Source organism: Trichosurus vulpecula, chromosome 3, assembly GCF_011100635.1.
Source record: "Trichosurus vulpecula isolate mTriVul1 chromosome 3, mTriVul1.pri, whole genome shotgun sequence".
Taxonomy (NCBI): domain Eukaryota; kingdom Metazoa; phylum Chordata; class Mammalia; order Diprotodontia; family Phalangeridae; genus Trichosurus; species Trichosurus vulpecula.
The window spans coordinates 286,042,957-286,068,436 of NC_050575.1; the positions used below are offsets into that span (position 1 = coordinate 286,042,957).

The following is a 25,480-nucleotide window of genomic DNA, read 5'->3' on the forward strand; positions in this document are numbered from 1 at the left end:
TGCCAGCCCAAGCTTTGGCTCCAGCTCCTGGCCAGTGGTAGGAGCACTGGTATAGCCACCAGGGGTCTTCCACTCCAGGCACTGAAGCCACTCTGGCTACGTGGGCCAGGCCCTGAGGAACCCCACAAGGAGTGGGGAAGGTCTGCTAAACAATCCCACTTACATTAAATGAAAACTGCCTGTACTGCCTTTCTCTCAACTGTTCTGATGCTGTGGAACATTATCTAAAATTATAATGAAATTATGACTTAAAAGCACATTAAGCTGTTTGCATCAATTTGTTTCAAAGGACAACAGAAAACAATTTTTTTTTTTTACCAATATGGGTAATTAGATCTTGTATAAGGAACGTGGTTCAGGTAACAAGAACACTGCAATCTTAACAGATCTCACACTAATGTACTCTGCAATAGTCATACACAGGTATTCTCTAAGCCTCCTTCTTCCATATACAGAAACTCATCTTTGATACCAAATGTAGTTCAGATATACAAAAATTCCATATAATTTGTAATGAATACAGAACACTGTATTAGCCTATGTGCAAAGTAACAGTTTGCTTCCTGAAACAATTCCCAACCAGTGTTGAATAACTCAAAATAATTCCTCCAATTTCCACCCCTCAAAAAAATGTTTTTTATTAAAAATCATTTTAAATGCAAAAAATATGTCTGAAACAAAAATCTTGAGAGACCAAGACAGGAGGAACAGAATAGTTAAATGACATCAAGTTTGACTTTGATATTCATAGCTGCCAATTCAGCTACAAAATAGCGGAAAACATAAGGAACAGAAACTGTGTCGATGGTATCACTACGGTTACAGACAGTGCAGTTGTATTTCCTGTTGCGCATGGCCGACCAGGAAGGTGGTGGCTTCTCTAGAAGTGGTGAAAGCAAGCTGCCACACTTTACACACACGTGGGCGACTGAGCGATCAGAACAGTTGAAGAGGCGATCGTGAAGCAGAAAGGAGGTGCCATGTGCTAAAAGGGCATCTCGTTCCATTTCTCCAAAACGGATTCCACCCTGGACATTCCTTCCCCCAATGGGCTGGTTAGTGACTTTATCTCGGGCTCCAGTTGTCCTCACCTGAAATTTGTCTGAGACCATGTGACGTAAGCGCTGATAGTAGACAACTCCTATGAAAATATCTGCTTCTAATTCTACCCCACTGATGCCACTGTATAATCTCTCTGTTCCATAGAAGTTGTAACCAGCAGCCTTTAACATCTCACCAAAGTACTCCAAGGCAGAATTCTCCTCTGAAAAAGTGAAGGGTGTAGCATCATGGCAGAGGCCATGCAGAGCTGCAGATTTCCCTGCCATGCTCTCAATCAACATTCCAATGGTCATTCGAGATGGAAAACCATGAGGATTGAACAGAATGTCAGGCATCATTCCACTTTCTGTAAAAGGCATATCTTCAGCAGGCCATAGTCTACTCAAAATTCCCTTCTGTCCATGGCGACTAGCAAATTTATCACCAATAGTTGGGTTCCGGGGGATTCTCATTGTGATACAGATGCTTTTGAATTTTCCACTCCCAGAGTCATTACTACATACTTTGATGTTATCCACGACACAATTTTCCTTATTTCTAAAAAGGAAAAGTTTTTATTTATTATTAGCTTTTTCAATGGTCTTAGTTTCTTCAAAATAATGTATTTAGGTAAATATTTCCTCCATGAAACATTAGATCAGAAATTCTCTCTCTTTTCCTCTCTGTCAACATGTGTCCCAAGTACCCCAAAGCAATACACATAGATACATGTTTATTGTAAAATATACATGTGTATATGTGTGCATATAATTTGAAGACTTTCAATAAAAGTAAAATTAACCTCAACAAAATGTTAAAATGGATGAGGGAGGACTCTTCTAGATATTGTTATGTGAGTTTTTGCTTAGAATTAAGAAAGAGTTGAGGCTTTCAAATTGAGGCTTCCTCTGAAGAACTTCATGATCCTGTTTGTAACAATCAAGTTATCTGAAAAGCTACCCACTATTTTACTGAATCTGTTACAGAAGCCAACTATACTTAAGATTTAAAAAAAAAACCAGATTGCATTAAATTCAGATCAAGAAAACAAAATCTTAAGCTTATCTTCCATTTCTCAAACTTATATTTAAGGAACTTACTTTAAAAAAAAAAAGACTGTCAATAAACATATGTTAAGCACCTACGATATGCCAAACGCTGTACTAAGGGTGTTACGCTCCCCTCCCCGCCCCCCCCCCCCCATTTTAGCTTTTGCAGCTTCCAATTTAACTCTGCAGAGGGTTCTGAAGAGAGAGAGAGAATTGGTATGCAAAAGCCTGAAAGTAACCCTTATCTATAGTAGCAGTTTGTTCACATAATTAAGGCAGTAGGTGCTGGACCTTAATGTTTTTCTTTCCCAAATGATGCTGGGAAAGATCCTTGCTAATGAAGTCAGCACAGATTGGTTGACCAAAGACCACACCTGAGACTGCAGCTAAGATGTGCTCATCACAGCAATAAATCTAACAATCATTTTTCAATAATAAGCTTGTAGTGGAAGAGAGCACATTTCTTAGGAGACTATAAAATGAATAATTTTTTTAAAAAGAGGGATCCAAACTTACTTATAGTATGTCACAAAGCTTTCTCCTGTGTTGATATTTAGGTAACTGTAAAAAGGGTCTCCATATTTCAGAAGAGATCCAATATGTGGCAAGCCATCATCATCTAATTTCTGTAGAATCCGTTGATCACCAAGCTTGACTCCAAACACCAGACTATCATCTCCTTGTTTGATTTTTTGTGAAAGATCTATGTGTTCTGTCTTATAGACACTTCCATGAGCAAAGCCTCTTTCCCAGGAAGCTTTATTCACAATCTAAGAAAACAAAAGAATCATTAATCTGAAAACTGCTTAGATCACTGTCATATTAGGACTTTTAAAAGTAATTCTATTTGACTTGTATGGGCCTGATGATGGACTGCATTTTTGTTGTCCAAGGACAAGATGAACGAGATGAACTCGGAGAGGTTCAGGTTGGCTGGAGGAGGATGAATTTTTTAACTGTGATAATCCTCAGAATATCTGAAAGCCTGTAGACAGCTGCACTATGTACTAGAGGATGGAGTGCTCACACTGACAAATTACAGATCCTTGGAATACATCTATTCTTGTATCACTTCTCATCAAGATACAGAAGAGGACAGTTCACTCAATTAAAATAATCAAATCATGTACTAAACAAATATAGCAAAAAGAGATTAGGTCCTTGAACATTTAAGGAATAAACAAAATATTTTAGAGTATATATGGTCTATGTTCAAGGCACTGTGCTTGGAGAGTTTTTGATTTGCCAGAAGCCTGCCTATTTAGATGACACCATGAGCCAGACCTATGTCAAAGATTCTTACTTGGAAAACACAAACTGAAAAGTGTCCTATCCCGGGGCAGCTAGGTGGCACAGTGAATAGACCACCGGCTCTGGAGTCAGGAGGACCTAAGTTCAAATACAGCCTCAGACACTTGACACACTTACTAGCTGTGTGACCTTGGGCAAGTCACTTAACCCCAATTGCCCTGCCTTCCCCCCTCAAAAAAAAGTGTCCTATCCCAAAGAAGAGAATGAGAAAGCCCTTCTTTCGCTTCCTTGTAGAGGTAGGGAGGTCTATGGATGCAAAAAGCTACATATCATGTCAGACTTTTCCAATATGGTAGTTTTGCCAACTGCTGGAGTTTTTTCCTTCTTTTTCTTTTTTAAACTCCTGCTCCAAAGGCAAAGGTTGGGAATACATTGGGAAATGTAGACAGCATAAAAAGTTACCAATAAAAATTAATTTTTTTTTAAAAAAATGAGCCCTGAGGCGCTTAGTTTTTGAAATTCCTTTTCCAATAACATACCATAGCATCTTCCATATCATATCCTGTGTAAGAAATGACAGCAACAATAGCATTCGTCCCAATGGGATAATTATCCATATCATAGTAATCATACATGTACGGTCTCACTAGTGGGCTTTGTGGAGTCTGAAGACGATACAGTTTGTTATCTGACCGATCATGGTAAGTAAGAAGTGGAAATCCCATGGTTTGTTTACCTAGAGAAAAAAACCCCAAAAGAGTGAATTCCCAAAATATCTTTAAAGGTTTATTATTTTACTGCCCAATGTATTTTTTTCCACTCATCAGAAAAATACCATGTGCAAAGGTCAATCACAAGCAATAGAAAATGACGAGAGAGAAAAAGTTAACAAGAGATCCAGATCCATAACCTATCTACCCCTGAAGTATATGACTTGGGTGGCTTATTCAAGAGTCCCATGTTATTGTATTTTTTTATTTAACTGACATTTTCATAACACTTTAAAGTTTGCAAAGTGCTTTATATCCGTGAACTTATATAGGAAGAACTACAGGCTGTATGATCACTATTTTACAGTTGAGGAAATTGTGGAAGATAGTGTTTAAATGACTAGTCTAGGGTCACACAACTAGCATCTGAGATAGGAAATAATCCCAGATTTTCCTTATTCCAAGTTTAATGCTCTATCTAGTTCTCCATGCTGCTTCTCCTTACTGAAGACATGCTCAAAAAAATTATTTACCAATTATTTGGAGATTTCAAAGAGTTCTTGGGGCATTTCATGTGCTGGAGTTATTTTCAGTAATGACTCAAATGGAAGAAGATAGCTTTTGTAATTTTGCTGATGCTAAATAAAGGGAATTAACTAGAAATTGTGATCAAACAGAATTTGAATTCTATTTCCAAATTCTAAAAAGATGAATATTTCTTGTTGGAACAAGACAAAATTAAAGAAAGAATTTAACTTCAAAAGTACAAAAAGAAGAATGGTACAATGATAATTTTAAAATAAACAAATGTATCCTCTTCAAATGAAATATGTATCTATATAGTCCTCAAATTAAATACACATATTTGACACAATGATAAACTTTAAAAATTGTGCTTTTTTTCAAAGTAAGATTTATGGAGAAACTATGTTCTGAAAAGCTTGGTGCAAATTTTCACTGATACGCTAAAAAAAAATCTCTGAAGTAATTATCTTCAAAAAATTCCAAGGGTGGCTAGGACAGTCTTCTTTGTCCCACACTAAATTCCATAAGCCTTCTATGGCAAATCCTAATGACAGCTCTACACCCTCACCATATTCCTACTAGATTTCCATCTCCTGCCTCTACCTCTCTTTTTTTTTTAACTGGGTTATCCTATCTCAACCAGGGTGGTAGAACAGCAAAGGCCCCACTACTGACTGGCACAGAAGCTTAGATCTGCTGTTTCCAATCTTGACTGGTTTGCCTCTCGTTAGGCAGTCTGGAGGGCCCTTACTCCCAGAGGCTCACCATATTGTCAAACTTAGTGCAGATACCCAATTGACTTAGCTCACTGTTGCTCAGAATTCCCAAATGCAAGCAATCCACCAGCCTCAGGCTCTCCTAGTATCAGATACTAGGTATGCCCTACCACTCCTGGCATCCACTTCCTTCTCAAGCTAACAAGTGAACTGGAAGAGAACTACAACTAATGAGGGTGAAGAGAACAGACTTAACTAGATGACCCAGTCACAAATCTATCACCACATAAGATTAGGGCTTCTAGAAATGTACACCTGATTTTGGATTATGGTTTAAAGGACTCTCATTTCTTAATGAACATCTTATTTTCATTTTAAAAATAACATGTAATTAAAAATTATTTTTACATAGCAACTAGGAAAAATATTTGATTTTTAAGAAACAGTATGTAATCATCCTTATTAACAAGATAGTTACCCATCTGGCACTGATACATGTTTCGAGGACTCTGATTATGATCAGAGAAAGGAATGAAACTGGCTACCACGCTCAGCATGCTGTGAGGAAAGAGCTCCTGGTGTGTGGTCACTCCGGAAACAATCTCATTCTCAAAGATAGCAATGTTCATAAAGATCTGAAACCAAAAAGAAAGAACAAAGTATAGATTTTAAGGAAATAAATGAGAGTCAATGATGGGTGTCATAATATTTAGAAGCACGAGAAAAGGGGGAGAAAATCTGATTGAAATCAGATGAAAATGTGTACTCCATAGACTATGGGAAATGAAGGTAAGCTTACCAGTACTCTTCATCTCCTGCTGAGATCTAAAGAAATGCCTAACAACATACAGGTTGGTTTTTTAAAAAAATAACATAATGAGCTCTCTCTCGATGATAATATATAAAAGGGGTAAGATGAGAAAATTTTAAAAAGCACCAACCTACAACTTTGTAACTGCCAACCAAGATTCAAGTTAAATGACTCCAACTATTTTTAATCAAATATTTTTAACAGATGGAAGAAACAGGCAATTAAAAGGATGCCTGAGGCCACACAAACTATAATATCTTATATATATGTGTACACACACACACATATATATGTATGTATATATGTATACACACACACACACACACGAAGAAAAGCACAACATTTTACCTGTTCCAGAGTGCCAATCATTTCTTCTTTACCCAGTTCCAAATTCTGCACAGGTCGTATCATTCTACAAGGAGTAGTGAAAAGAAATAGTCCAGGGTACAAACTTGGTTTTCCAGTCATCGGGATAAGGACTATTTCCATCCAAGGAGGGATTTGTTTTTTCCCTAATACCTATTTCCAAGAGAAAGAAAATCAGAAAATGTTCCCTTCTTCTTTAATTTCATGAATGATGGTCTGTATTTTAGGAAAAAGTAAACCACCATGCAGCTGGCAGCAAATATCAAATCATCCCTGACAAGCTGCAGTTGGATAAAGGAAAAAAAAGAAGTAAATATCAGAATGGAAGGAACTTAACTGTAAGTTCTTGTACCACTCCCCCTTAGCCAACCCTCCCCACAACAAAGATGTTGGGCAGTGGGGCAATCTAGGAGACAGGGGCTAGGCCACTAACCACCTCTTCTGTTCTCTAAATTCCTCTAGAATCCTATGCCTGGTAATTCAGTCTCCTACACAGGAACCAATTAATGAATGACAAATTCTAAAATGCATAATTAAGTTAAGCATATATGACAACTTTCACCTCACACAGAAGCCTTGTAGAAGGCTAAAAATACTTTCTCTAGTTTTATGTTAAATGTATGTATACGTAGTATGAGCAAAGAATGTAAAATTTTAGGGACTGCTACTATGCTAACTAATTCTCTAAATAGAGAGTCTTACAATCAAGGGGATAAAGTCTCTGGAATTAAATGAACAGAGTAATTTGAAAATATAAAGGCAGCACCCCTTCTGCCCCCCAACCAAACCTATTTTATTTCTCTTTTCAAATCTCTGAGGGTAATGAGTGTGACCTGTTTGTATTGTATACAACCTAACATCTACTGTGTATGACCAAAGGAACTGATCTGAGTACTCAGTTTTTAGATCTTAATTACAGTCATTGATATTTTTTTTGCTTATCTTCTCAGCCAGATTTTAAATTTGCCAATCAGGCCCTCAGATTAGAGACCTGAGGGAACAGCAAACATGCTGATGAGACACTATTCCCTAGTTCAAACCAGTTAAAACTATTTACCCACTGTGGCGGCCAGCCAATTTAGTTGTTTGAAAATATTTTTCAACCTGGTACCAGATGAAACTCTCAATACCAGCCATTCTTATGCTCTCTCAAATTTCTTCAGATTGTTTTGTAGCCTTTCTCAGAATGAATAAAAAAAATAGTAAAGAAAAGCTCAAAATAAAAAACAAAAAAAAAACCAAAAAAACCAAGAACAAAGGAGAAGCCAATTCACTTGTCTAAGATTACCTTAAAATTCCGGAGAGAATCTGCAATGGCAGGAGCAAGATCCTTTTCCACCCAGCCAACCATGATACCATTCAACATAACAGGGTAGCATTCATTATAAGGCTGGTCTGGAGTCCCATCAAATGGGGTAACCCCTGGGGAAAGAGGGCAATAACATGGTACAGTCAGCCATACCAAAACCCTTCCAACAGTTTCCAACAATCTGTCATCATTTTTAGACAATTTAGACATTCAATATTAATACCCTCAGACTAATTTGAAGCTATAGCTCTTCCTTATTGTTTCTTTAATCAGAGTACCATTACTTTGCGCATGGCAAAACTGAGTCAAAAAAGTGTAACCTCAGCTTTTTATTCATTTTTTCCTTACTGGTAAGAGGCCCCAGAAATTAATGAATGGCCTCTGGACCCCACTCTCAAGATCACAGAACCAGAAGGATACAGAACAGGAAGAGATCAAACTGCTTCTAAGTAAGAAGGAATATGGTAAAAAGTCCATCAAGAATGGAAGGCTCATGTCAAAAACAGAAAATAGGCTACAGAGGAAGGGGAAAGGGCACTAGGAAATAAACAAGGGATCCCACGGGCAGAAAAGTTTGAATGCAATTCCATGTAGAAATAGAGATGATCCTGGAAATGACCAAAATAAAGTCTCCCTAGTCCATGACATTAAATATCTGGTAGGGTCAATAAACACAGATATTAAAGAGGCACCCACTAGACAGAGAATGCATGGCTTTTGGGCATTAAGGATTGGTGCTCTTAGGTCTCACTTTCAAAGAAGGTTTTGAACATTTGTTGTTTTTGATTGTAGCAGAATTTAGTGAAAAGCAGAGGGACACCTCTAGCATTGCTAATTCCTGCTTTCTTTTCATTTTCAAAGTGTTTTCAACAGTCTGTAGCGAAAATGATTAAAAAACAATTCCTCCAGGGAAACTTTGTCCTTGCTGATCTCCCAAAAGCTGAACAATTATCCACCACAATCACCATAGGAGAAAAACTTTCACTCAACTGCAAGAAACATACCTAAGGAGCAAAGCAAAGGTGGGATGGTAGATACATAGGTAGTGTGTGTGACTATCTCACAGATAGCAGTCATGTGGTTCATCAGGCCACAGGGTTCTCCATCTGGTGTGTGCACAGGACAAAGGAAACCCCAGGACTCTGGAAGCAGCTTTCGTACTGTGGTCGTTCTCATCTTGGCAAAGGCAGCACCTCGGTGTACACAGCGAAAATGGGAAAGATAGCGTATGAAATTCAGTTTGTCAGCCACCACACAGAGGCCAGAATCTTGCAGCATGCCAAGACCTGAACAAAGCAAAAATCAAAGCTATGTAAAAGCTCTAGATGCATATGATACCATAATAAAAGAAATTCCATATTCACTAAGGTTAAATAGGTGTATATATGTTAACTACTCCTAATATATTTTTGTCAACTGTTTCACTCCAGCACAACCAAATCTTATACTACTGTTTCTATCAAGTAGCCAACCTTTGAAGGAACCTCATTCTAATCAGGGGTTCTTCATCTTTTTTGTGTAAGCCTCTTCCCCGCCAGCAGTGTGGTGAAGAGTAGGGATCCCACAGTAATGTCTTTAATAATGTCTCATAATAGTGTTTTTAAATGTATAAAATAAAATACATAGGATTACAATGGAAACCAATTACAGTGAACTATAGTTATCAAAAAATCAAAAAAACACAATTTACTGGACCTCAAATTAAGAATGACTGATTTAGATAAACAGTGGAATTTCTATTTCTGACTTACTAAGAACTCTATTGGAAGTGCTACTATAATGGACAAAAGAAAGGGCAATTAAGATGACTGGATAATGAAGAATTTCATAATTCATCCCTAAATAAGCAAGACTACAGTTATCTGGGGGGCGGAGCCAAGATGGCAGCTGGAAAGCAGGGACTTGCCTAGGGCTCTCCCCCAGGACCCTCCAAACACAGATAAAAAATGGCTCTGAACAAATTCTAGAATTGCAGAACACACAGAATAGCAGAGGCAAGCAGGGCTCCAGCCCAGGACAGCCTGGATGGTCACTGGGTAGGATCTATCGCATGGAGCTGTGAGCGGAGCAGAGCAAAGCCCAGTGTGGGCCGTGCCTGGACCAACCAGACCGGGAGCTGGGTGGAACAGGCCCTAGCACCCTGAATCAGTGAGCTGTGGCAGTTACCAGACTTCTCAACCCACAAACACCAAAGACAACACAGAAGGTTAGTGGAAAAACTGCTGGAACTGAGTGAAAGGAGTGTGCAGTCGGCCCTAGCCCTGGGGGCGTGGAAGTGGTGCAGCTACAGAACTACAGCTGCAGTTGCTTCCAGCCCCAGGCCCACCTGGTGGGAGGAATTAAGTGGCAGATCAGAGCAGGAGGGCAGAGCCTACTCAGATCTGAGTCCAGTCCAGGTTGGCAGTTCTTGGGGGAGAAGGAGCACTGGTGCGGCAGAGTTTGCTGGAAAGAAATAGCTCTGCAAACAACAGCGCAGGCCCTCAAGCTTGGGACAAAGTACTCTCTACTCTACAAGCAGTCATACCCTGACAAAAAACTCAAGGGTCAAGTAATTGGCTGGGAACATGGCCAGGCAGCGAAAAGGGACTCAGATTCAGACTCAGACTTTGGAATCTTTTTTTGGTGACAAAGAAGATCAAAACACACAGCCAGAAGAAGTCAACAAAGTCAAAGAGCCTACAACAAAAGCCTCCAAGAAAAACATGAACTGGTCTCAGGCCATGGAAGAGCTCAAAAAGGACTTGGAAAAGCAAGTGAGAGAAGGAGAGGGAAAACTGGGAAGAGAAATGAGAGTGATGTCAGAAAACCATGAAAAAAAGTCAACGACTTGCTAAAGGAGACCCAAAAAAATACTGAAGAAAATAACACCTTAAAAACTAGACTAACTCAAATGGCAAAAGAGCTCCAAAAAGCCAATGAGGAGAAGAATGCCTTGAAAGGCAGAATTAGCCAAATGGAAAAGGAAGTCCAAAAGACCACAGAAGAAAATACCCCCTTAAAAATTAGATTGGAGCAAGTGGAAGCTAGTGACTTGATGAAAAATCAAGATATTATAAAATAGAACCAAAGGAATGAAAAAATGGAAGATAATGTGAAATATTTCCTTGGAAAAACCACTGACTTAGAAAATAGATCCAGGAGAGATAATTTAAAAATTACTGGACTACCTGAAAGCCATGAGCAAAAAAAGAGCCTAGATATCATCTTTCAAGGAGAACTGCCCTGATATTCTAGCGCCAGAGGGTAAAATAGAAATTGAAAGAATCCACAGATTGCCTCCTCAAAAAGATCTCAAAAAGAAAACTCCTAGGAACGTTGTTGCCAAATTCCAGAGCTCCCAGACAATGAGAAAATACTGCAAGCAGCCAGAAAGAAACAATTTGAGTATTGTGGAAACACAATCGGGATAACACAAGATCTAGCAGCTTCTACATTAAGGGATCGAAGGGCTTGGAATATGATATTCTGGAGGTCAATGGAGCTAGGATTAAAACCAAGAATCACTTACCCAGAAAAACTGAGTATCATGCTCCAAGGCAAAATATAGATTTTCAATAAAATAGAGGACTTTCAAGCTTTCTCAGTGAAAAGACCATAGCTGAATAGAAAATTTGACTTTCAAACACAGGAGTCAAGAAAAGCATTTAAAGGTAAACAAGAAGGAGAAATCATAGGGACTTACTAAAGTTGAACTGTTTTGTTTACATTCCTACATGGAAAGATGATGTGTATAATTCATGAGACCTCAGTATTAGGGTAGCTGAAGGGAATATACATACTATACATATATATATATATAGACAGAGAGCACAGGATGAGTTGAATATGAAGGGATGATATCTAAAAAAATAAAATCAAATTAAGGGATAAGAGAGGAATATATTGAGAGAGGGAGAAAGGGAGAGATAGAATGGGGTAAATTATCTCACATAAAAGTGGCAAGAAAAAGCAGTTCTGTAGGAAAGGAAGAGGTGGCAGGTGAGGGGTAATGAGTGAATCTTGCTCTCATCGGATTTGACCTAAGGAGGGAATAACATACACACTTAATTGGGTATCTTACCCCACAGGAAAGAAGAAGGAAGGCAATAAGAAAGGGTGCATGATAGACGGGAGGGCAGATAGGGGGAAAATGTAATCAAAAGCAAACACTTTCAAAAAGGGACAGGGTCAAAGGAGAAAACTGGATAAAGGGGGACAGGATAGGATGGAGGGAAATATAGTTGCAGATGTTCAAAAAAAAAAGTTTTTGCATGCAACTAGGAAATAAGATATACAGGTAATGGGGCATAGAAATCTATCTTGTCCTACAAGAAAGTAAGGGGAAAGGGATGGGGGGCAGGGGGAGTGGGGTGACAGAAGGGAGGGCTGACTGGGGAATGGGGCAATCAGAATATATGCCATCTTGGAATGTAGGAGAGGGTAGAAATGGGGAGAAAATTTGTAATTCAAACTCTTGTGGAAATCAATGCTGAAAACTAAAAATCTTAAATAAATAATAATTAAAAAAAAAGACTATAGCTATCCTCTCTGATTTTCACATCGTTTCTGCTTTTTATTTGTTATGCTATAACAAATGACAAATATGAAGAAAACACCAAAAAGGGAAGTCTTATGAAGTGATATGGGATTAAAAAGGAAAAGTAGAATCACAATAGTATACATACCATGTTAAAAAAAAAATAAACCAAAAAAAAGACTTTAGGAAGACATGTAGAAGCAAATAGAGATTTAAAAACTTACCTTGTTAAAGTTGATATGCACTTAATAAAATTAAAAAGAATCAAACTCAGTTTCATGCATGGGTAGTTTTTGTTTTCATTTAGGCATTTTGTTACTATTAACCATTGACAAAAAAGTTTAGGATAGTTTTTTTTGTAATTTAAGAAAAAAAGGCAATTAATTTCACCTGATTTTGATCGTAGGTTCCCAGTAGCAAGAAGATACTCAAATGGTCTCGTAAGGTCTAATCCCATACTAAATATTTTCATCAGATTTTCAGTGTTAATAGTGACATTGGTCTTTTGAGCTCTCTTATCTAAAGCTATTTTAACAGACACCAACCAAGCTTCCATCTTTTCCTGAAATGAAACAACAACAAAAAAGGTAGTGGGGAGTTCAGTTTTTTAAAAAAATTCACAAGTGCTTTATAATGATAAAGTGACTTAGCCAGATCACTGAGAAAATGAATCATGCTTGAGGAACTACATAAGAACCCCTTTAAATGCCCACCTCCTCCATAAAGCCTTTCCTGACCCTCTAATAGGAATAATCTTCCCCAGACCAAATCTATCAATTTGTTCAATAACTTTCTAATGCATTTAACATGCAGTATTGTTTATTTGCGACAATATCCTACTTTTATACTAGAATATAAGGTCCCTAAAGGGAGAGACCTTCTCTTATCTAAAAAACTCTATCTCTCTCAGCATGGTGGTGTATATACCATATGCACTTAACAAATGTTATTTGAATAAATCAATATCTCAGTTGTTTCTAAGCACACTAATATATAGGCTGGCAGATCTCAAAGTGAAGAAAAATATAATCACTTCTACACTACTCACATTAACGGGGGTAGGGAAAAGGTGAGAGAACAGAGATGTGGATAATAAAAGAATATGTAGTTGGCTTTGGAATGTGTTTCTACACTTAAATATGAAAAGCCAACAAAACTTTTGAATCTTGAGAGACTAGACCTTTCAGTACCCAGACGTGCTTCAACCACATACTAAATGCCAATAAATAAAAACAGCTGAGAAAAGCAGAGGATTACACTCAAAAACTGAGAAGACTGTGAGTGGTCTGGAAAGGGCTAGTCTTTTCATATGAAAGCACTGCAGAACCATCGGTAATATCTCAGCAGCAGAGAAGGCAGAGGTCATATATCAAGGAAAGTTCAAATGACAAGGCAAACTGATTTGTTGGCCTTAGATTTGTCTTTTCAACCACTCTTCTACCACCTCTTTTCAAATCTCTCCTTATTCACTGGCTCCAACTCCACAGCTTACAAACATGCTCAGATTTCTCCAACCTTCAAAAAAAAATCCCTTCACTAAATCCCAACATACCCTCAAACTACTACCCATATCTTTTCTTTTCACAGCCCAACTCCTAGAAAAAGTCAAAAATCTACATAAAAATTGCCTCCACTTCCTCACCCCCTACTCATTTCTCAACCCCTGGATGATTTCAATCTCATCTTAGAACTAATTTCTACAAAGGGCAGCTAGATGGCTCAGTAGGTAGAGTGCTGGGCCTGGAGTCAGGAAAACCTGAGTTCAAATTTGGCCTGAAACACTTACTAGCTGCGTGACCTTGGGCAAGTCACTTAACCTGTTTGCCTTAATTCACTGGAAAAGAAAATGGCAAACCACTCCAGTATCTTTGCCAAGAAAACCCCATGGACAGTATATGGCCCAGGGGGTCTCCAGGAGCTGAACACAACTCAACAATTTCTACAAAGTTACCAGTATTTAGGGGCCAGGTCTGATGGTCTATCCCTAATCTTTCTTTTTTCCTCCCATCTGCATTTTGTTATTGACCAACCTTTCTTCCTTAAGTTTTTATAGACATTTCTCTTGGGTTATTCCTTTTTAGTCCCTTTTGCATCATCCTTGTCCCAATCGTTTATATCTCCTGGGACCTCTTTTCTTGTCTATTCTTTCTTGTGGTAATATCATTAGTTCCTATGGTTTCGGCCACCATCTCTATGCAGATTAATCCCAGATTGATATACCCAGCCCTGATATCCCCTGTACTCCAGTGTTATATCACCAACTACATATCAGACACTTCCAGCTGAATGTCTGATAGGCACCTCAGACTCAACATATGCAAAAGAGAAGCCATCTTTTCCTTCAAATACTTCCCTTTTCCTATTTATATTGAAGGTTCCATCATCCTTTCAGTAACCCAGGTTTGCAATTTCAAAGCCACTAGTGACTTTTCCCTTTCCCTCACACCCCAGGTTCTAATAAATTGCCAACTGTCGTCGACTGTACCTCCCCAATTTCTCTCACATACATTACTCTCTCCAAATACACTAGAACCACCCTAGTTCAAGCTCTCACATCTTGCCAGACTAACTGCCACAGCCTTCTAATTGATTTCGTCGTCTCTAGTTTCTCCTTTCTTTAATTCGTCCTTCATTAAAGCTAACCTGACATTCTTAAGCATAGGTATGACCATGTCACTACCCTGCTCAAGAAACTCTAGTGGCTTTCTTTTAACCCTAGGATGAAATACAACTCCTCTGCTTTCAAAGCTCTTTTCCTACCTTTCAAGGTTTACTGCTAATTTTTCTCCTTCAAACACTCTACATTCCAGCCAAACTGGACCACCGAGCTGTTCAGTATATATGACATGTTATCTCTTGCCTCTGCATAGGTTGTATCCCTCTAAAAAGCCATTTCTATTGCTGTGTCAAGTTTATTGGAGATCTTGGTTATTTTGCACGATAACTCATACCTATCTCTTTGGGCCCAGATACTTGTTACCAGTCAAACATTAAAGAAAATTTGGAAAAAAAATTGTGGGTTGGTGTACCTTTAAAAACATAAGAATGAGTCGTCCTGGTGTGAGAACCTCCTGATTCATTAAACTATCAGGATTCTCCTCCATACATTCTTCTTTGGCAAAAGTAAACAATTTCCGAGTCATGAGACAAAGCACATAAAACTTTTCTTCATTGGATTTCAGATGGATACACACGCACTGACTGTTAAATAAAAAGAAAAAAATTCAAAAGCATTCAATTACTGATTGAAACTACTTCATGTTCTGCTAATCAAACTCATGAACATTTACTAAAAATATATAAATATTAATCAGTCAATCCATATCCAAGGCTAAGAAGCTTCAGGAGAGAAATAGAAAATTGTCATTCTCCAATACCATAGCCTTTTTCCTCCAACCTGGCCGTTAAGGTAAAGTCCAATGAAAAAGAAAAAGCCATCACTACTCCAAGAATTTGCTCTAATTGCCTCATTTTAGAGATCCTGTGGACCAGAACAGCCACCAAATCAATTGCTGATTCATATTCTCTCTAATCCAACTACAAATACACACATGAATGTGTGCACAGAGGTCAGACCTAAAATGTCACTGGTATAAAGTACTCTTAGTGAGAAAACATCCTTTACCAATGCAGGTCAGCAGAGGATAGCCTGGGGTTCTGAGAGGTGTAGTGAGTTGCCCAGGGTCACACAGTCAGTAGGTGTCAGAGGGAAGATCCGAATCCAAATTTCCTGGCTCTGAGGCTAGGGGGCTAACTGCTACACCACCAACTGAATTTCAAATACATAATTCTAAAAACCCCCACCTTGAACCCCAAACCTATAAAAAAGTAAGCATAGTTTGCAGGAAAATACATACTTTAACAGAAATTCTGCAGCTTGTTCATTTGAGTACCAATCAGGAAGGCTGAATTTTACTCTGAAACGTTCTCCCAAATAGTTAAGGACTTGTTTTTGAGTGAGACAACCCTCTTCCATTACAATTCTTAACATCTGAGAAACACAGTTCCTAAAAAATGAATTCTCCTCTCTTCCTTTGATCAGCTCCTGAAAAATCTGGTAATCAGAAAAACCAACTAATGCCTAGAAGAGAAAAAAATAAGTTTAATATTAGTGACCTACTTAATCCAATCTATAATTCACTTTGAAGAATCTGAATGAAGCTTTAGAATCTCCTGATGAATCTCAAAAGAAAAATGCTCATACCTTGAGTACAAATCCCAGAGGAAGAAAAAATAATTCTTTATGGTAAATAAAATTCACCATCACTGAGCCATTTTCCAGGTAGTGAAGGTTCATGTTGATAGCAGTGTGTTCATCCCTAACACAGTGCATTGAAATTCCTGTCAAAATAAACATTATAAAGTTAGAAACTTGGTGCCTCCAGCAACTTTACTTGACTATAACTCTAAAGCGGTAAATCTATACTTACAGGGATAAACAGTTTAACCTCAAGTAACTTGTTTCATAAAGATAGTAATCAGTTTCATTTCCAATACAGTTCTCACTTTAAGTAAATTCACATTTCACAAATTCAACTTTACATAAAGAATTCTGATAAAAATTCACATTCTCAAAAAACATTTATGTTAACTTTACTATGCTCGCTCTCCACTTCTGCCCCTTGGCTCCCAGCCTCCTACTTCCTTCCACCCCCTAAACACAAACAAAAATAAAACAACCCTAAAAATAACCCCTCCAAATGAAAGCAGAATGAACTCCAGTGTAAAGACAGACCCTTGCCCTAATCCACCCACCTGCTCATGTGTCCATCTTCTATCTGTCCCTAGCCCCCCAGTGTTGCCTGTACCCTCCTGTCTGTGTCCTTGTCCAACTCCCAAGTCTCAGCCTCCTGCATGGTTGGCCCAGGCCCCCATGTGTTCCTGCTCCTGCTCTCACTTCGTCTCCAGCCCCCATGTGTCCTTGAACAATGTGCTGACCAAGGGCCCCCTTCCTCCGAAAATTCACATTACATAAAAATCACTTTATGCAGGTCTGTGAAATGGTCTACTTACATAAAACAAGAACTGTCTGTATATGCTTATATAGGGTTAGTATACGCTTATGGGGAATATGACACACAATTAAAAAAAAAAAGACCAAGTAGCCAAAGTGGCTTCATTCTTCAAAATATAATTGAAATACACGAGAAAGACAGAACACAGAAAATAAGAGTCATAGAGCTGGAAGAAACCTTAGACATCATCTACCCAAACCCCACAGCTTATTGTATGGCAACCTGGGTTCTCTCCTAGTCTAGATGGGAGTGAGAAGTTATGGTACAGTTTAAATGAGCATTGGCTGAGGTGTCTGAGGACCTGCAGTCAAATCCTCTCTCTGATGTTTACTACCTATGGAATCTTGGACAAGTAACAAACTCCCATCCTTCAGTTTTCTTCCCTGTAAAATGAGTGGGGTTGGACAAGATGGTATCTGACATACTTTCTAGTTCTAGTTAGCTCTATGGTCCAGTGAACCAATGATTCATACCAAAGAAATTTTACTTTGAAGGGGGGAACTACATTTAAGATGTAGTGATTATGTTCTTTTATACAAAGAGTTGACTTTGTATTTTAATTAACAAAACCAAAAGAACGCAAGTGAATTTCATTATAGAAAGGAGGCTGAAAATAGAACATGTTTCAATTTACAATAAACCAACATGGCATAAAATTTACAATGGGAAACAAATTAAATAGTTAATCTACTTTCTATTGGGGGTGTTACGGATGAGATTACTACATTAAATAATAGGCAGTGTGGCTCAGTAAAGACCTTTGGTCTAAAGGGAGAAAAGACTGGCCTAGTCCCAACTATATCACCCTTTAGAGTAATGGGCTTATAAAGGAGTTGAGCTAATCAAAAGGCTCTTTCTCAGTCTGTCTGTCTTTCTCTCACCATATGTATGTGTGTACATATAAACACAGATCTATATATTTGTAAATATACAGAACTCTACATATTTAGAACTACGACCAGAGGAAATTTTGGGAAGTCAAGAAGTTCTTTCTCATATTGAGTCAAAATCAACTAGTATTATACAGCAATGAACTGTGATGTCTCTGTCCATGAAGTGTTCTAGCAGAGGCTTGTTGAAGATCTGTTAAGGATGGTTTATTATAAACAGGACTGGGTCAAAAGTTGGAATCAATGAATACTAAGGTCCCTTCCAACTTTTAACAATGAAATATTTAATAAAATGGAGTCACACAGAAGAAAAAGAATCTATTTAAATAAAATTTCTCTTCATTTCATTTAATCATTTTAATATTTAACTTAAATTTTTCTTTTTCTAAGCTATCATGCCAGTATTAATTGTTATGATTCACTACTCACCATAATGGGTATAACCAGGGCCTCTGGTTTTCCATTTTGGTCTTATCATTGCAATGGGAAAATTTCTCCGAGGCATAATTAGCATCCTGATAATTTTCTCAATACCATTTATTATAAAATAGCCACCCATCTCCTATCAAAGAAATCAGAGGGATGTTAATACCATGAGGTTATGTATACAAATGCATCTATATAAAATCAAATATGCTCCACATCTCTAATAAGAGAAATGTACATTAAAACAACTCTGAGGTTTTCACCTCACATCCTGCAAATTGGCAAAGACGACAAAAGATGGCAATAGTCAATGTTGGATGTGTTGTGAAAAGATAGGCACACTAGTGCATTGTTGGTGGAGCTGTAAATCAACACAAACATTTTGGAAAGCAATCCAGAATTATGCAAACAAGGTACCCACTATCCTTTCACTGAGAGACTCTATTACTAGGCTTGTATCTGAAGGAAGCCAATAAGAAGAAAGTCCTCAAATATAACAAAATATCTATAGTAGTATTTTTTTTGTGATGATAAAGAATCAGAAACTACTCAAATATAACAAAATATCTATAGTAGTATTTTTTTTGTGATAATAAAGAATCAGAAACTAAGGAGATGACCATCAGCTGGGGAATGGCTAAACAAACTTTGGTACATGAATATAATGGAATTTGCTGTGCTGTAAGAAATGATGAATGTGTTGAATAGAGAGAAGCAAGGAAAGATCTATGAACTGATGCAGGGTGAAGTAAACTGAGCTAAGAAACAATACATACAGTGACTATGACAATGTGATAGGAAGAACACAATATAAATACACATATCAAAAGTGAATGTAGCAAACTCATAAAATGCAAGTATGACTTGAAAGAAGGGATATAAGAGGATATTCCCAACCCACCTCTTCACAGAGGTGGTGAGGTCCACAAATCTTGCACATATTTTCAGACTTTTTTGATGTATTGATCAGTTATTATTTTTTTCCCTCTTCTTTTGTCTTTAAAAAATTCTATGTTATATGGCATGGCTCTCTGAGAGGGGGAGGGATAGTGGGAGAAACTACAGTGATGTAAAAAAAAATACAGCATCAAAAACTTATTTTAAAAAGACAAGTAATAAATTAGACGGAAAACTGGGTGAACACAAACTTTTAAATAAGATTTTGAATGTATTAAATATTTCTCTATTGAACCCAAGTTACTGATCTCATTTTACCTCTGCTTCCTCATGGTGCTCAATAAGAGCTTTTGGAGGAAGATCATGTAAGTTGCACAGCTTTGACTTCACCATGATAGGAATAGAGCCAAGGGATTGTTTAATAATTCCCTTGGGCACCCCATTCACAGACCAGCTGATATCAGCCTAATGAAAACAGAAGGAAAAAAAAATCATTAGCCAAGATAAAAAACTGTGTCCAGACAATTGAAACTACAAAAGTAATCCAATGGCTCATTTTAAGCAGTTAGCAAAACACTTAATTCTAATATAGGGGGAGGAACCAGAGAGAAGCAGTTCTAGTTTCTAGATGATATCTAGTGCTTTAAACTTATAAAACATAAACTCCTAAATGATGTCAGTTAAGTGTGATATTTACTAGGCATACTAGATATATAATCAATCATATCGCTCATATCGCTTATTCATTTAGTCATTGTTATTTACTTACTGTCAGCTTTCCCCGATATGTACTCCGCCGACCTCGACACTCTGCTGGGTAGACTTTCAACTCTTTGCAGATGCTCCCTTTAGGGACCATGGGAGGACTAACGACAGCATCCACAATAGCAAGACTGATGCGTTCATCTTTGAAAGTAAATTCCAAGGGTGGAATGGCCTGAAACACAACATCCCTTTTCTTTATTTTGCATTTTCTGAGACCTTTTACTCAAAAGACTTTCTAATTACATCTGTCCTAAGTGCACTGATAAGTTCTTATTTATTCTCATAAAGGAGATAAGCTCATTTAGACTTGATGTAATAAAAAACTTCATAATAATTAAAGCTATCTAAGGAAGGATGGGACAATCACTTGAGGTGGTGTGTTCCCCCTCAATAGGAAGGTCTCATTCATAACTTTATAAACATGAAAAACATTATTCATATCCCTTGAGCCTACAGAATAAAGGATGGTGACAGGAGATCAGGTTTATATGTGAAAAGGAGAATGAAGCCAGAATCCACTCTTAGTGACTGTATGGGGCAGTATAACAGAAAATCTTCCCTGAATACCTGAACTCCCTCAGCTTCACTCTTTCATATTTTAAGACTTGTATGTTCATCCATCTTCTCTCTTTTTTCCTTGTTTCAAAAGAAGAACTGAAGTCATCCTTCTTTCTCAAGGCTAATCCATCCACCTGTGCATTTGATCCCATCCTCTACTAGGCCTTTCATACCATCACCCTCTCTTGAATATTTTGAATTTACTCTTCCTTTAGCTCCTTGCCTTACTTCTATAAGCATACCCCCATATCAAAAGATGCCTTTCCTTGACCCTACTAACACTGTGTTACCATCTCATTTCCTTCCCCATTTTCATTGCTATACTTTCCATGTACTATCATTCACACACTTCTCAAACCCTGGTAATGTGTCTTCTGCTCAATCCCTCCACCAGAACTTCTCTGAGGTCACTGCTATGTCTTGTACCTTGTGTGGTAAAATGGAAAAAACAAGGTTAAAATTCTGTCTCTAATGCTTCCGAGCTATGAGACCACAGGTCTGTCACTCAGTTCCTCTGGGACTATGTTTAAGAAATAAGTAAAATCAGAATAATTAAACCTCTAAATACCTACCTCACCATTTCACCATGTGGCTCAAAGAAGAAACTGGGATATGACGTACTTTGGAAAACTTAAATATCAGCTTTTAGTATGTATTTTTGTCTTATCCCCTCACTACATTGTAAACTCCACGGGGCAGGGCTATATCTTCTTAAACTTTGTATATTCCTTTGGAAATATCCCATATGGGGTTGTCACCCACAGTTTAAGAAGTGCTGAAGTGGTCTCCAGTGGAAAAAGTTTAAGAAGCCCTGCCCTAGAACCTAGCGAGATGAATCAAACAAACATTTTTGGGTGAACATTACATACACAGGATGCTGACATAAAGACAAAAATCCAAACAATCCTAGTCCTCAAGGAATTTACATTCTGTTGGAAGAGGGGAAACAACACACACATAATAAATACTGCTGAATAAATGTAAGGGAGTGCTCTCACCAAGAAACGATTTCCTTGCTCAAAATATCCCTTAATAAACTGTCAAAGATAATAAGGATGACAAACAAACGTTTGAGTGGCTCCCTATAATTTCTAGGCTAAGTCAATTCAATAAATATTTATTCAGAATTTACTATGAAAAAGAGACTATAAGTATTGCAGATATAAAAAAAGGAAAAAATGTGATCCCAGTCCTGAAGCAGCTCATCGTGTAATGGAGGAGCCAACCTAAAAACAAGATAAATACTCGAGAAAGTTGGAGAGACAACATGCAAAAAAGTATGTAAAAACAAAATACGGGATAAACTGGGAAGTGTCTCAGAGGGAAAGCACTAAGATGAAGGAGGGCTGGCAAAGGTTTCTAGCAGAAGGTAGGAGGTAGAGATGAGGGAGAGATTGAGAGAGAGAGAGTGTGTGAGTGTGGTGAAGAACAGCAAGGAGGCCAGTGTCACCGGACTTCAGAGCACAGGCTGGAAATGCAAAGTTAGCATATGAACTCTTAAGCCTGACATGTTGCAGTCCTAACAATTTGGCTCCAGGATACCTTTATAGCCATATTTCACATTTCTCTTCTCTATTGCAGCCAAAGTGGATTATAAATCGTCGGGTGGGATGGAGAGAATAACATTTCAGACCCTGCCCGGACAGAGCTCCTTCCAAAACCCCTAATCTGAGAATTCCTACCCGCCTCCAGGGCTCAGCCCGCAGCCTCTGCCCCGCCCCCGGGGCCAGAGCCGTCCATGCCGGAATAGAGAGGGACAAGCGTGCGGCTCACCCCCAGGAGCGAGACTGGGGAGGGGAGCGGGAGAGGGGAAGGTCGGGGCACGAGACCCAGGGAGAAGGGGTAGGGAGCAGATAACGGGGGGAGGGGGACACCGGCGGAGGCGAGTGGAAGCCCAGAAGGGGAGAGGAGGGCTCGGCACCTAGAGGGGAAAGGCACACTTGGGGGTAGGTTGGAGAGTGGGCAGGAAGGTAGGGGAGTAATGTCGGGGGCGAGTTATGGAGCAGGAGTCAGGGGAAGAGAGCCCTTGGTAGGGGCGGTTCGCTCGCTCACCTGGACCGCGTGGCTAAGCCCCTCTCGCATAGCATAGTTGAAGGACTCGATGTGTGCCCGCGTGAGTTCCTGCAAAGCCGGCAGCTGCTGTTCTTTGGGGAGCCCATAACCCGGGTCAGTCAGGTGTTTCAGGCTGGGCCCGCTGGGTAGGTTCCGCCACTTACAGCCAGGATCCATTCCGGTACCAGCATGAGAGAAACCAGCTACTTCTGCTCGAGGTCCCAGAAGGCAGTTCGTCATCAGCACTCGCACCACCCCCCCCTCCTGTGGAATTCTGGGAAATGTAGTCCTAAGAGGAGGAAACAAAGCGTCACATCTGCACTCGCCATAAAAAAAAAAATCCATAACCGGAAAACTACAAGTCCCAGCAGCCCACGGGATACAGAATTGTCAAACCCGGCATTCGGGTCCCCACAAAACTCCCGAGATCCGCTAGAACCAGACCAAAATGTAATTAGGAAATATTTAGCAAAATAAGTAGATTAGTTTAAAGGTCGATTAGTTTAAAAGTGTTGTTTTCTAAGCCACTATACACCTCTCAGGGGTCCTTAAATTGGGAGCAGTGCCCCACCCATCTATGTGAATCTTGACAGTATAACCATCTCCTGGTCGCCCGCGTGTGTGGATGTGCCCTCTGCCTATCCCGACCCAGCCTCCAGGGTCGCTACCAATTCTCACATTCACCCAGGTTATGCCTGGATTGAGACTATAAGTCTTGTCCCAGGCAGCTCCACATTCTCTACAAAACTCGGTTTCTCACTTTGTAAAATGGGCATAATACTGCCTATCTCAAGGGAGCTTTGTGTCAGAGGGAAAGAAAGCAATTTTAGGTTTCACGGAGATGGTGTCAGTGAGTGCCCTGTGGGTGTGTCCAGATTAGAAGATTCCAGCATGCCTTTAGATTCGATCTTGGTAGGTCACTTCTAGTTAAAGGATTATTTAGTCCAAACCCTTCGTTTTGCCAACGAGGAAACTGTGGCCCAGGAATTTAAGTGACTTGCCCAGTCACACAGCTAAGAGAGCTAGAATTTGAACCCATATCTTTAGACACCCAAATTCAAATTCTCATTCCATTACGGCATTTCTAGGCAGGTGACTCCTTCTTTTGCATTAGTCTTCATGATCATTCTGTTAAGACTACTTCAGGAAGCCATAACTTTCTAGGTTTAAAGATGCTCTAGCTTTTTGCTTAAGTCAGACAGCCACACTCCCATACATATTGGTCATATTAAAAAAAAAAATCAGGACAGAGTCTGACAAAGGATATGCCTTTTGCAAAATCTTGTTAACCATCCATATACTTCTTTTCTTGGAATTAAGACTGTACTCAGAGAGCATGAGATAGGATCATAAAATCCATGTAGTAACTAAGCATTTTTACTGAATAATTTCCACATAGAAATTGCATGGAAAGGAAATGTACTATGGTGAAATAACAACAGCTTTAAAGTATCTCATTCGATCATCTCATTGATCTCCACAACATCTGCCTTTGGGAGGCAGGAGTGCTATCCTTTTTACAGATAAGGAAACTGAGTCAGACAGGTCAAATGACTTTGCCCAGGGTCAAACACCTAATAAGTGTCTAAGGTTGGATTTGAATTCAGATATTCCTGGTTCCAAGTTCAGCATTCTATTAACTGCACCACCTAGCTGCCTAGAGCCAAGTTGATTCAATCCTTATTGTTAGTGCTTACTATGTGCCAGGTACTGCAATAAGTGTGGGAAATACAAATATAAGGAGAAAGACAGACAGTGCCTGCCCTCAAGGAGCTTAAATTGTAGTTGGGGAAGACCACACATAAAAGGAAGCTGAAAAGGGGGAAGGGGATGAGAGGCTCAATAAAAAAAAAAATCCTGTCAAGAGTAAAGATTGCATCCTGGAGAGTACTGAATATATGATTGGCCTGGACATCCTCCTTAAAACGGAGGCTGCTGATTAGAGAAATGCAAATCAAAACAACTCTTAGATACCACATCTCTCCTGTCAGATTGGCTAAAATAACAAATCAGGAGAATGATAAATGCTGGAAAGGATGTGGGGAAATTGGAACATTGTTGCATTGCTGGTGGAGTTGTGAGATGATCCAGCCATTTTGGAGGGTGGTTTGGAACTATGCCCAAAGGGCTATAGAAATGTTCATACCCTTTGACCCAGCAATACCACTTCTAGGGTTGTATCCCAAAGAAATCACGCAAGCGGGAAAAGGAAACATATGTACAAGAATATTTATAGCAACTCTCTTTGTGGTAGCCAAGAATTGGAAATCAAAGGGATGCCCATCAATTGGGGAATGGCTGAACAAGCTGTGGTATATGAAGGTGATGGAATACTATTGTGCCATAAGAAATGGGGATGATGCAGACTTCATAACAACCTGGAAAAACCTACACGACATAATGCTGAGTGAGCGGAGCAGAGCCAGAAGAACGTTGTGCACAGCCACAGATACATGGATTCCGTGAGGACCAACCCTGACATACTGCGCTTTTCTCAGCAACCTAAGGGGCAAGGACAACTCCAGGGGACTCACGATAGAGAATGCTATCTTCATCGAGACAAAGAAATGCGAAGTTTGAATA

General features: G+C 39.0%; 1 protein-coding gene across 1 annotated transcript; it reads right to left on the minus strand.

The window, feature by feature from the left end:
• Nucleotides 1-256: 256 nt before the first annotated feature.
• POLR1B (RNA polymerase I subunit B) lies at nt 257-23,113 on the minus strand. The gene is made up of 15 exons (XM_036751815.1): nt 22,898-23,113; nt 20,292-20,459; nt 19,841-19,987; nt 18,629-18,761; nt 16,499-16,635; nt 16,152-16,375; nt 15,324-15,495; nt 12,685-12,856; nt 8,783-9,064; nt 7,758-7,891; nt 6,452-6,622; nt 5,771-5,927; nt 3,881-4,077; nt 2,607-2,860; nt 257-1,599 (listed from the first exon to the last, which is right to left on the minus strand). The coding sequence occupies exons 1-15, from the start codon at nt 23,072-23,074 to the stop codon at nt 717-719; spliced, it is 3,408 nt and encodes a 1,135-aa protein (XP_036607710.1). The 5' UTR covers nt 23,075-23,113; the 3' UTR covers nt 257-716.
• Between the last annotated feature and the right edge of the window lie 2,367 nt (nt 23,114-25,480).

Excerpts from the sequence above, each read along its gene's own strand:
- POLR1B (XM_036751815.1), bottom strand. The coding sequence starts at position 23,074 with ATGGATCCTGGCTGTAAGTGGCGGAACCTACCCAGCGGGCCCAGCCTG. Across the intron at positions 19,988-20,291 it reads CATATCGGGGAAAGCTGACA|GCTGATATCAGCTGGTCTGT; the intron begins GTAAGTAAATAA and ends TGTTTTCATTAG. Across the intron at positions 12,857-15,323 it reads TCATTCTTATGTTTTTAAAG|GAAAAGATGGAAGCTTGGTT; the intron begins GTACACCAACCC and ends GTTTCATTTCAG.